The sequence below is a fragment of the Nomascus leucogenys genome, chromosome 16, assembly GCF_006542625.1.
Source record: "Nomascus leucogenys isolate Asia chromosome 16, Asia_NLE_v1, whole genome shotgun sequence".
NCBI lineage: Eukaryota > Metazoa > Chordata > Mammalia > Primates > Hylobatidae > Nomascus > Nomascus leucogenys.
Genome location: NC_044396.1, coordinates 72253149 through 72266006, shown reverse-complemented (window position 1 = coordinate 72266006; position 12858 = coordinate 72253149). Strand labels below are relative to the sequence as shown.

The following is a 12858-nucleotide window of genomic DNA, read 5'->3' as shown; positions in this document are numbered from 1 at the left end:
CTAATTTCACTTCAGGATGCCTCAAAGCCTTTCATGTCATAAAACTTCCCATGAATTTCTGAGAAACAGATTAGGCATGCAGTTTCTGTGCACGTGGCTTACACAACTAGTTAGGGTCATGTCAGGGCCACTTCTTTGACCAGGACCCCTTGCTGTCTGGCACTGTGGATATATTCTAAAACTCTGGTTCCCAAGAGCACGTTCTGGGAAGAAGACTGAAGCCAAATACCAGACAGTATGTTTTTAAGTTTCTTTTCTGGTATGAAACAGCTTAGAATCAAACGAATAGATAAGCTTGCAGTGAAAGAATGAAGACAGGTGTGTGTGTGTGTATGTGTGTGCGTGTGTGTGTGTATGCATGCATTTTTTCATGTGCTCACACATGTGGGTTTCAGTGTATGTTTCTAGGTGCAGGATCATACTTGGCAACATGTTTTTGAATTAAAAAAAAAGATGAGTGAAGATAAAGCAATCAGATTTTCTTCTGTGACCCATTACTAGGTTGATATAAAAAGAAGAGATCTAAAAGTATTTTGAATGACATTGTAGTTGGAATAAAGATACAGCTGTATAAAGTGATTACTAAGGATAGCATTTATTTGGATGTGCAAATTAGGATGTGTTTGCTAAAATCAAGATGCATTTTTTATGTGCATACCCTGTATGGGTTTGTGTACCTACATATGTCTCACATGAATCATGGCCCAGAAAAAGATTCTGAAGATGAAATAATTTTATTAAAATGGGTTTCAAGAATAAGAGGAACAAGACTGTCTGGGTTTCTAGAGGAAGAGAGGCCACTTTCTGAATCAGAACCAATATTTCTGTTACATCTTGTTTACTATGGTAGGCAGAAAAAAAGGCCCCTCAAAACTTCTTTGCCCTAATCCCCAGAACCTGTGAATATGTTACTTTATGTGGCAAAAGGGAATTTGCAAATGTGACTTAGTTAAGGATTTGGGAATTACCTAGGGAGATTATCTATGATTATCCAGGTGGCCCGAATGTAATCACAGAGGTCCTGAAAAGAACCTTTCCTGGCTGTGGTCAGAGAGAAGTGACTACGGCAGAAAAAGGCCAGAGAGATGCAACATTGCTGGCTTTGAAGATGCAGATGGACCATGAGCAAGGACTATGGGAGGCCTTTAGCAGCTAGAAAAGGCCAGGAAAGAGATCCTCTCCTCTAGCCTCCAGAAAGGAAATACCGACCCCTTCCCTTTAACTCAGTGAGATCTGCGCCAGACTTCTGACCTGCGGAACTGTAAGATAACAAATTTGTGTTGTTTTAAGCCACTGAGATTGTGGCAATTTGTTAGGTGGTAACAGGAATCTAATTCACTAGATGCTTCCATCCTCATCCATTGGATTTCACTGCTCCACACATTCTTAGTGTGTTTGCAGTCGTACAGGTCTTCACATTTTTCAATGCTTCAGTTTATGGATGCAGACTTAGCAATTCACAGATAAATATCAGAATGCTGACTAACATCTAAACCTAGAAGGAACAACTTGCATGTCACCAGAAGATGCCAAGCATGTCTCCAGAGGCCATGTAATACAATGACCTCATTTTACAGATGAAGAAACAGGCCCAGATGTGTTCATTTGTTTTTCTTCCACCTTATCCCTTCCTCTCCCATTGATCACATTTAAACACCAACCTAAGAGAGTAGAAGTACAAAAATCAGAGGTGAAGAGTTCTGTTCATTATGTTTTCACTTATAACACCTCTCACTTATGTGTGAGTGTGTGTTTTAGTGGGAAATTCTGTCTTATAGAATTTAGAAGAGAAAAATCTAATCTCACATTCGTTAAACCTAGAATTTCCCAAGCTTTGTATTTTTCCCTTTGGGAACCCAGCTTGATTAACACACAGCCGTTGTACCCAATCTCTGGAGAGATGATATTGAGTTTGCTTAGCCAAATACAGAATAGCAAGCAATAGAAACATATAAGCAAAAGCATGACAGATTATTCCCTGTTAGGACCATTTATCTTTAGCCACGACATATGCACAATCTGATCTTCATCTTTATCCTAGAAGCTTTTCCGATTTCCTTTATGAATTTCTATAGAGTCCAGTGCTGAATAAACATTTCTGACTAAAAGAAAGGCTGGTAAATTTAAACACATAAATAAACGTGATGGCTGAGCATACATTCTGAGCGGCTACTGCTGCATACTCACGGGTGGTCCCAGGGCGCCTTGCGGTCCCATGCTTCCTGTGATCCCTGGGACTCCAGGGGCACCAGGAATGCCCTAGAAGAGAGGTAGGAAAATGGAACAAAGTTAGGAATCACACATTCTCATCAATGCCCGCCAACTTTTAAGAAAGAGTAACAAATACATACCATGATAGCTTCCCTCCCCCTCATCACCAGGACCTCATTCCTGTTCCCAATTCCCAAAAATGGAGGGAAGACTTTTTTTTAGTCTCCTCACTATACAACAGGTGTGGTTCTTTCAAATTCAAGCCTTACTTGTGATTTAATAAAAGCTAAGTCAATGCAGGTGATCTTCTGGCAAAATGGTTCAGAGATAGAATAATTGGAAAATATGGATACATTATCTTTCTAAAAAGTTTTAGGGAGAGTTCTCTACCAAGGGATGAGTTGTTACACTATAGTGAAGATGGCTGCTGAGTAAAAGATCTGGCAAAAGAAAACCTCTCAAAAGAAATGAAGTGCTTTAAAACAGAGTATGTCCCAGCAGTTTCTGGAAAGGCTTACTATTGGCCCTGGTGGTCCTGGAGGTCCTGAGGATCCATCCTTTCCTGGAAGGCCCTGGCGAAAAGAAACACAGTGTGTCAGCTAAGCGGTTGCTTTATATGGCTTTCAGAATGGGCTCATTTAATTCCTTTTCATGTTTGGGGGTCAAGTCCTGCTGCTTGCTCTGGACTACCAAGGATTCACTGCCTTTAAACTCTTCATGGAAATTGTTTTTGGCAAGGTTTTGTGACTGTTGGCTCCATTAAATTGTCCAGTGCAAGAGTTTTAGGTGTAAGAAATGCCACTTACAAACTTAAACGGGAACTTGCTTCCAAAAAGTGCTTTTACTAAACTAAGCCTAACAAATGGGAAGAGGATCCATTATTGGTCATTAAGGACCAGATGAAAAGATGAATTAGTGTCTTTCATGACCTAAGAGAGTCTTGGGCAGGGAATCTCTATCAGAGGGCTCTGTCTTTCATTAGGAGTACTATAGCATCTGAAAGTCTGCAACTTCAGGAGTAAGCGGGAGGAGATTTGGGAGGATTTCCTGTGGCAATGATTGAGCTTTGACTACTGGGCAGATTTACTGAGTGTCATCGTGGGCTTACAAATGAGCACGTGTTTGCTCCTCATTCCCTGGTGGAAGGATTTAAGGCAGAAAGCAAGTGATGTTCTTTATAAAAACATCTTCCTAAATTATAGAATATATATGTATGTGTGTTATTTTTATGTTAAGTGTTAAAAAAACTATAAGAGTTGGGATGACTTACTCCTAAATGTTTATAGCTCTTAATTGTGAATGGTGGCCTTTCCAAAGCAGTTAATTTAAGAGAGAATCTTCAATCTGAATTTTATCATATTCATAAAATTTCATAAAATTTTTTCCAAACACCACCTGTTACTACAGGGAGAAACTTAATTTTCACCATGGAATTGGTGTCCCATTGGAATAATTATTTTCCATCTCAAAACAACTCAAACTTCTCCTGGCATCTTTGCAGACTCTCCCAATTCCCTTTCTGACATTCTTGCCACTTGTCCAGTGAGCTGTCGTTTCCACTTATTTTACCATGAAAATCCATCCTTTTTTTTTTTTTTTGAGACGGAGTTTCGCTCTTGTTGCCCACACTGGAGTGCAATGGCGCGATCTCGGCTCATCGCAACCTCCCCCTCCCAGGTTCAAGTGATTCTCCTGTCTCAGCCTCCGAAGTAGCTGGGATGACAGGCATGGGCCACCATGCCCGGCTAATTTTATATTTTTAGTGGAGATGGGGTTTCTCCATGTTGGTCAGACTTGTCTCGAACTCCCGACCTCGGGTGATCTGCTTGCCTTGGTCTCCCCAAGTGCTGGGATTACAGGCATGAGCCACCATGCCCGACAGAAAATCCATCCTTTAGGTCTGTCCAGACTCACATTATGTCTCCCTACCTCAAGGTGTCAAATAAAAGACAGCAATGATAAGGCTGACAGAAAGGAAATGGTATGTGAGTTGGGAAAGTGTGAGAGGTGGCGCAAAGGCAGGGTCATAAGGTTTGGCTGTGTCCCCACCCAAATCTCATCTTAAATTGTAGCTCCCATAATTCCTACATGTCATGAGAGGGACGCAGTAGGAGGTAACTGAATCATAGGGGCTGGTCTTTCTCATGATGTTCTCATGATTGTGAACAAGTCTCACAAGATCTGATGGTTTTATAAATGGGGTTCCCCTGCACATGCTCTCTTGCCTGCCGTCATCTAAGACGTCACTTTCCTCCTCCTTTGCCTTCTGTCATGATTGTGAGGTCTCCCCAGCCATGTGAAACTGTAAGTCAATTAAACCTCTTTCCTTTATAAATTACCCAGTCTCGGGTATGTCTTTATTAGCAGCCTGAGAATAATAATACACAGGGGTAGGACGAGTGTGGAGGAGAAACACTGGTCAGCAAGGCCCTTTGCCACACTCTCAACCTCAGAATGCCAGCAAGTCAGAAACCAGATAAGGCAGAGGATGCCTGGGCTCACCAATATTTGTGGTTTTCCTTTCCTGCCTAGGCACATTGCTTAGCTGTTTTGCACCCTCTTCGCAATTATACTGGAGCCACATGTTCTGAGCCACATGCTCAGAACACATGGCTGAATTCTGGCCAATGAAAAGGGACTAGTTTCAGGGGGCTAGTATGAGGTTTCAGCTCATAAAAATTCCCAGTGGGTGATTTTGCACTTTATTTTCTCACTCTGGAGCAACCTTAAAGGCCAAATGTTGAAGATGAGAATGTTCCAAGATGGAAAGACCCTGAGTTCCTAAATGACTGTGTGGAGCACAGACTCCCTACCCCCCACTCCTCCACCCACCCTTGCTGACAGCTCTGCATTGTGAACAAGCAATGAACTTTCATTCTATTTCATTTTATTGCATTAAACCACTGAGATTTTAGGGTTGTTTATTATAATTGCTGTCCAATCCTGAAATATGTTAGTATTTTATTTTTACTACTACTTATATTCTTTCACTTCTGTCAAAAATGTTAGTATTGATAAACCCTGATACAGATTACTTTACACACACACATACACAGGTCCTTAGACCTGCTAACTAAACAATACAAATTAATGCTGATACAAGCTGAAATAAACTATTTTTTTTTTTTTTGAGATAGTCTTGCTCTGTCACCCAGGCTGGCGTGCAGTGGCACAATCACGACTCACCGCAGCCTTGACCTCCTGGATACAAGCAATCCACCCACCTCAGCCTCCCACGTGGCTGGGACTACAGGCATGTGCTACCATGCCTGGCTAATTTTTGTATGTTTTGTAGAGATGGGGTTTTGTCACATTGCTCAGGCTGGTCTCATACTCCTAGGCTCAAGTAGTCTGCACGCCTTAACTCCCCAAAGTGCTGGGATTAAAGGCATGAGCATTGCACCCGGCCAATAAATTATGTTAAATGGAGTTTAAATGTAGCATGTCCACGAAGAAGGGCAAACAGCAATCAGAGTATGCGATGGATGAACAGGATATTAGAACTCATCCATTCTAACTCCTTCATATTACTAGTGAGAAAACCTGGGGCCAAGAGAGAGCTGAAAGAAAACCTAACTAATTTTTTAAAATAAGTTTATAAGTTTATAATAATATATTCTTATTTCTGAGATAAAGTTCTTAGAAAAATGGACCCTGGGCACATATTCACTAACTTAAGGAGACATTTCCAAAAAGGCATCTTTTGCTTCCTGCTTTAAAACTCTTCCAGCACTGGATGGGGAGTGAACATGCACCTATGCGTGAGCCCACAGAGGACCGGTGGCCAACACAACCGCCCAGCAACCAAAACCGCAGCGTTACTGCGGAGTTCTCCCCAAGTCTCTGCCAGGCTGTGTCCAGAGGGGAAACATTCCAAAAACAAGTGAGGGGAATCTTTTTCACAGAAGGAGGCAAGCTGCAGAAAAGAAACTGCAGAAAATTGCATTGTTCCAAGGAAGAACAGCAGGAAATAACACATTTATCCCCTCTCCCAATCATGTGAGAAGGAGTTTAAAAAACAACAGTCTGTCAGTGCTCTCATCTATGACCCTGGGAGGATACTCTTGTGAAGAGGTTTGAATTTACTCGATTTATGGACGTCATGTGCATATCATCTGGAAGGATGAAATGTTGCTCCTACATATGAGCTTAATTTGGTGAAAGGGCTAGTGCTTCAGTGTGATCAAATCAAAAGTGGAGGCTGCAGCTGGGTGTGGTGGCTCACGCCTGTAATCCTAGCACTTTGGGAGGCTGAGGCAAAAGGATCGCTTGAGCCCAGGAGTTCAAGACTAGCCTGGGCAACACAGAGACACCCCTACACCCCTGTCTCTACCAAAAAAAAAAAAAAAAAATTAAAATAAAAAAATAGCTCTGCGTGGTGGCTTGCACCTGTAGTCCCGGTTACTCTGGAGGATTGCTTGAGCCTGGAAGGTTGAAACTTCAATGAGCTGTGATCACACCACTGCACTCCAGTCTGGGTGATAGAGTGAGACCTTGTCTCAAAAAAACAAATAATGCAGAGACTGGATAAGATGTTTGTTTGCTTTAAGTTCTACCTAAACAGTATTCTCAAAAGTTGGAATTTCTTCTTTCTCTTCTTCTTTTGAAGGCAGAAAATTATGTTTTATTCATTGCTACATTCCTAAAACTTTCTTAACACATTACTGACACAAAATAGGTACTGCACGTGGCCAGGTGCAGTGGCTCATGCCTGTAATCCCAGCACTTTGGGAGGCTGAGGTGGGCAGATGACCTGAGGTCAGGAGTTTGAGACTAGCCTGGCCAACATGGTGAAACCCTGTCTCTACTAAACATACAAAACTTAGCCAGGCTTGATGGCTCATGCCTGTAATCCCAGCTACTTGGGAGGCTGAGGCACGAGAATCACTTGAACCTGGGAGGTGGAGGCTGCAGTGAGCCAAGATTGCACCACTGCACTCCAGTAGGTGACAAAGCAAGACTCCATCTCAAAAAAAAAAAAAGGTACTGCACTAATAAATACTTAATTTGAATAAGATTGATGCTCCTGCTTTACTTATCATATTGAAGAAATAAGCGTGAATCACACGTACAATGAGTCTGGAAATGTATAGGTGAGGGGAATGCTGGTGTCATTCTCCTTGCTCTTGAACCGTCTGCAAGCAAGTTGAAAAGACATCAGGAGTCATCCTACTCTCAGAAGCTGAAATTTTATTTTAGTAAAAGCTTAGGGTTAGTATCCTAGAAGCAGACCCAGATCCTTGTGTATTTGACTTATTGCAGGAGTATTCTTGGAAGAAACCTGTAAGGTAGTGAAGGAAGCGGGGTAGGGACAGGGAAGAGGTTAGGTAGTGAGTTATCTAAACTTCTGCCTGATCCCATGGGGAGCTCTGGAGTGTGAATTACACATCAGAGTTGACTCACAGTAAGAGTCTATGAACCAAATCAGTTAGTCGTTGACTGAGGGCCAAGATAACATTTCCAAGGGCAATTATCTTGAGAAGGGGACAATTATGAGTTGTTAGCAGTCAGCACCATAGCAGCTGGTGATGTAGTTCACCTGCCAAGTAAAGGGGGTCCAATCGGGGCACCAACAGCATCCACTACAATGCATTTTATTCTGGCACTTTTTTCATGGACTGTCATGAACAACTAAACACTTTTAGATATAATGGTTCAAGAACAAAGAACAAATTTGTTCAAGAACAAAGGTGGGTTTTTGTTTTTGTTTCTGTTTTTTGAGATAGAGTCTCACTCACTCTGTCGTTCAGGCTGGAGTGCGGTGGCACAATCTCGGCTCACAGCAACCTCTGCCTCCAAGGCTCAAGAAATTCTCCTGCCTCAGCCTCCTGAGTAGCTGGGATTACAGACATGCACCACCACACCCGGCTAATTTTTGTATTTTTTGTAGAGTCAGGATTTTGCCATGTTGGCCAGGCTGGTCTCAAACTCCTGACCTCAAGTAATCCACCTGCCTCGGCCTCCCAAAGTGCTGGGATTACAGGCATGAACCACTGCACCCAACCAAGAACAAAGGTATTTTTAAGTCTACTGTGAGTTATCTGCTTGCTTTATCTCAAATTAAATTTTCATATTATAAATTGTGATAACTAAAAGGATATTAGCCTTAACACCATTTCAAAAACACAAAGCCATTTTTTCTAAAATTTCTTCTTAACCCTAGAAAATTAAAGATCTTCACACTTTCCATCTCATAAAATAGTTTTATTTTTAAACTCTTGAATGACACCAGTAAATTTGCCTTTGAAAGATTTTTTATTTGCTAGCCTTGCATTTGTCATATTATCCAGAAATACCTGTACAGGTACTACATGCTGGGGATTCTGCTAGGCTCTAGGTAGACAATGATGAACAAGACAGTCACTCTTCTAAGAGTTTACAGGTTTGAGGATAGTCAAACAATGAAAAGAAACCAACAGTGTGCTATGCTGAGAGACTATAGAGTTCCAATGGGAACATCTAGGAAGAGCACCTAACCCAGGCTTGGGGACACAGAGACATTTTCACAGAAGTGGTGGAATTTAAGTCAAGTAATCAGAATGGTTGGGTCCACGGCATGAGTCTCCCTATTCACACACCACTGCATGTTACAGCTCTCACTGGGCAAGCCAGTCAACTCTTAAAAGAGCAGGGTTCAGGCCCTTCGTCTCACATCTTCATTTCAGGGTGAGCAGCAGTAGCAGAAGCTTTTAATATAAAAGCAATAAACTTGGTGAAAAGAAAAATTTTGTAAAATATCTGCATTTTGTAGGGTAAATTAATGGGAAAATTCTAGCTTTGTCATTCAGCTTAACTATAATCAAAGCTCATTGAATGATCTTCAACTATTAACAGCTAAAAAAGAACTTGCATGTCCCGAAACCTTTCTATATCTATAAATTTTCCATTTTACACCAGGGAGCTAATCTAAGATGTATGTTTAGAGATTAAGCATTCTCATATAAAGCAGAACACGTGGCCAGGTGCGGTGGCTCATGCCTGTAATCCTAGCACTTTGGGAGGCTGAGGAGGGTGGATCACTGGAGGTCAGGGGTTCGAGACCAGCCTGATCAACATGGCGAAACCCCACCTCTACTAAAAACACAAAAACTAGCCGGGAGTGGTAGCTTACGCCTGTAAGCCCAGATACTCAAGTGGCTGAGGCAGGAGAATTGCTTGAACCCAGGAGGTGGAGGTTGTAGTGAGCCAAGATCGCACCACTGCACTCCAGCCTAGGCAACAGAGTGAGACTCAGTCTCAAAAACAAACAAACAAACAAACAGCAGAACACTTAATTAAGCAATGTACAATGAATATTAGGAAATAGAAGGTTAAACAATAAGCATAATATGTGAATTCACTTAGGCTGACTTTTTTTAAAAATGCATGAAATTAATCACCCACAGACAGGGATTTTTTTAAATAACATGAATAGCTCTAGGCATTTTTCCTTCTTAATATTCCTACCTCAAAATATTAATATGCACCCATAGTCCACATTAAAAATAATTCTTGCTATAAAAACTTGAAAGGATTTTTATAATTTGTTTTTAAAAACATTTGCCTATGAGCAACTTATTAAGTCATGGTTGGCTATGATTTATCAGCAAAAGTATACCTAACCCACAATTTGCTTTCAAAATCACTAATATTTGAATAAATACTAAATGTAACCATGGCTGAAATTGGCAAACCATATTGTTATACAGACATTTAATTAAACATTTCTTAATTTCCATTTTTGCAGTTTTCTTTTCCATACTGTAGAACAAATATATGTGTTTTTTTCAAGTTTCTAAACATTTTTTGGTAGGCTCTTTAAAAGTTTATAGTTTCTAGGTGCTGTGCCTATGGTCTCTAAAAAAACTGATCTGCCCACAAATAGTGTTGCAACTGAAAATCAAGTCAGAAAGGAGAATACTTGTTTCTGTAGCCAGCAGAAATACTGCTTAGAACTAGTGACTCAATTGTAATATTCTTCATTCACATCTTCTTTGAAGCTGACAATGGTAGGTCATGATACTAACTTTAAGATTCTGGCCAATTGTTAAGGTCATTCAACTGACGCTACACTCTTGGGTAGAGCGGGGTCTGTAAGCAGCTGGCAACAGATGAATTTGTTGAAACGGGCCAGGCTCAAGCAGTCAGGGTTAGAGAAATGCTTGAAGAAACCCCCGTTGCACCATTTCAACCCTGTGGCATGGCTCTGGACTTCTGTAAGCAGACTAGTGTGGCAGCTAGCCATAAGAAATAAGGCTGCTTCTTGCAGCAAAGGATTAAGACCAACCACCAGATTAAGAGGCCAAGCAACCAGAAGCCACACACTCTGCAAACACTGTTCCAGGCTAGAGATCGGGGATCAATCCTTGCATTGGGTTACATGGGGGAATTTTCAGTAACACAAACATGCACACACACACATTAAAAACATATATGTATATATGCACAGATAAACATATACATCTATTTATATATTATATATATACATATACTATTTTTATTTCATTTACTTATTCATTTATTTTTAAACTTTTTTTTTTTTTAGGTTCGGGGTACATGTGCTGGTTTGTTATACAGGCAAATTGCATGTCACAGGGGTCTGTTATACAGATTATTTTGCTACCCAGGTAATAAGCATAGTACCCAATAGGTAGTTTTTTGATCCTCATCCTCCTCTCTCCCTCCAGCCTCAAGTAGGTCCCAGTGTCCATTGTTCCCTTCTTTGTGTCTACATGTACTCAACTTTTAGCTCCCACTTATAGGTGAGAATATGTGGTATTTGGTTTTCTATTCCTGTGTTAGTTTCCTCAGGAAAATGGCCTCCAGCTCCATCCATGTTAGTTAAAAGGACATTATCTCATTCTTATAGCCAAGGCAATCCTAAGCAAAAAGAACAAAGCTGGAGGCATCACATTTCGTGACTTCAAACTGTATTACAGAGGTATGGTAACCAAAAGAACACAGTACGGGTACAAGAACAGACACACAGACCAATGGAGCAGAAGAGAGAACCCAGAAATAAGACCACACACCAACAACTATCTGACCTTTGAGGAACCTGACAAAAACAAGCAATGGGGAAATGACTCCCTATTCAATAAATGGTTCTGGGTTAACTGGCTAGCCATATGCAGAAGATTGAAGCTGGACCCCTTCCTTATACCATATACAAATATTAACTCAAGATGGATTAAAAATTTAAATATAAAACCCAAAACTATAAAAACCCTGGAAGACAATCTAGGCAATACCATTCAGGACATAGGAACGGGCAAAGATTTCATGACAAAGATGCCAAAAGCAACTGCAACAAAAGCAAAAATTGATAAATAGGCTCTAATTATACTAACGTGCTTCTGTACAGCAAAAGAAACTATCAACAGACTAAACAGACAATCTACAGAATAGGAGAAAAGTTTTGCAAACTATGCATCTGACAAAGGCCTAATATCCAGCATCTCCGAGGGACTTAAACAAACTTGCAAGAAAAAAAAAACAACTCCATTAAAAAGTAGGCAAAGGATATGAACAGACGTTTCTCAAAAGAAGACATAAATGCAGCCAACAAACATATGAAAAAAAGCTCAACATCACTGATCATTAAATGCAAATTAAAGCCACAATGAGATGCGATCTCACACCAGTCAGAATGCCTATTATTAAAAAGTTAAAAACAAAACTAAATAAAAAGACAGATGCTGGAGAAGTTGTGGAGAAAAAGGAACGCTTTTACACTATTGGTGGGAGTGTAAACTAGTTCAACCATTGTGGAAAGCAGTGTGGCGATTCCTCAAAGACCTAAAGACAGAGTTACCATTCAACCTCGCAATCCCATTACTGGGCATATGGCCAAAGGAATATAAATTGTTCTATTATGAAGACACATGCATGTGTGGGTTCACTGCAGCACTATTCACAATAGCAAAGACATGGAATCAACCTAAATGCCCATCAATGATAGACTGGATAAAGAAAATGTAGTACATATTCACCACAGAATACTATGCAGCCATAAAAACGAACAAGAACATGTCCTTTGCAAGGACATGGATGGAACTGAAGGCCATTATCCATAGCAAACTTATGCAGGAACAGAAAAACCAGATTCTGCATGTTCTCACTTATAAGTGGGAGCTAAATGATGAGAACACACAGACACATAAAAGGAAACAACCCACACTGGGGCCTATCAGTGGGTGAAGGATGGGAGGAGGGAGAGAATCAGGAAAAATAATTAATGTATACTAGGCTTAATAGCTTAATACCTGGGTGATGAAATAATCTGTACAACCAACCCTCATGTCACATGTTTACCTATGTAACAAACCTGCATATCTTGCATATGTACCACATATACTATTTTATTTTTATTTTAAGTTCCAGAGTGCATGTGCAGGATGTGCAGGTTTGTTACATAGGTAAATGTGTGCCATGGTGGTTTGCTGCATCTATCAACCTGTCACCGAGGTATCAATCCCAGCATGCATTAGCTATTTTTCCTAATGCTCTCCTTCCCCAACCCCCCGTCAACAGGCCCCAGCGTGTTGTTCCCCTCCCTGTGTCCACGTTAGCTCATTGTTCAGTTCCCACTTATAAGTGAGAACATGCAGTCCACATAAACTATTTTTAATATATACATATTCATTTATAATTTAAATGTGTATATAT

At 40.6% G+C, this 12858-nt stretch overlaps 1 protein-coding gene across 1 annotated transcript in view; it reads right to left on the bottom strand.

Moving 5' to 3' along the window:
- COL14A1 (collagen type XIV alpha 1 chain) overlaps nt 1-12858 on the bottom strand; it is a 243649-nt gene that overhangs the window by 33755 nt on the left and 197036 nt on the right. Inside the window, exons 41-42 of the mRNA XM_003256159.3 lie at nt 2730-2783; nt 2188-2259 (exon numbers count right to left, since the gene is read on the bottom strand). Of these exons, the coding sequence (XP_003256207.1) occupies nt 2188-2259; nt 2730-2783 (126 nt within the window). The remainder of the gene's footprint in view (nt 1-2187; nt 2260-2729; nt 2784-12858) is intronic.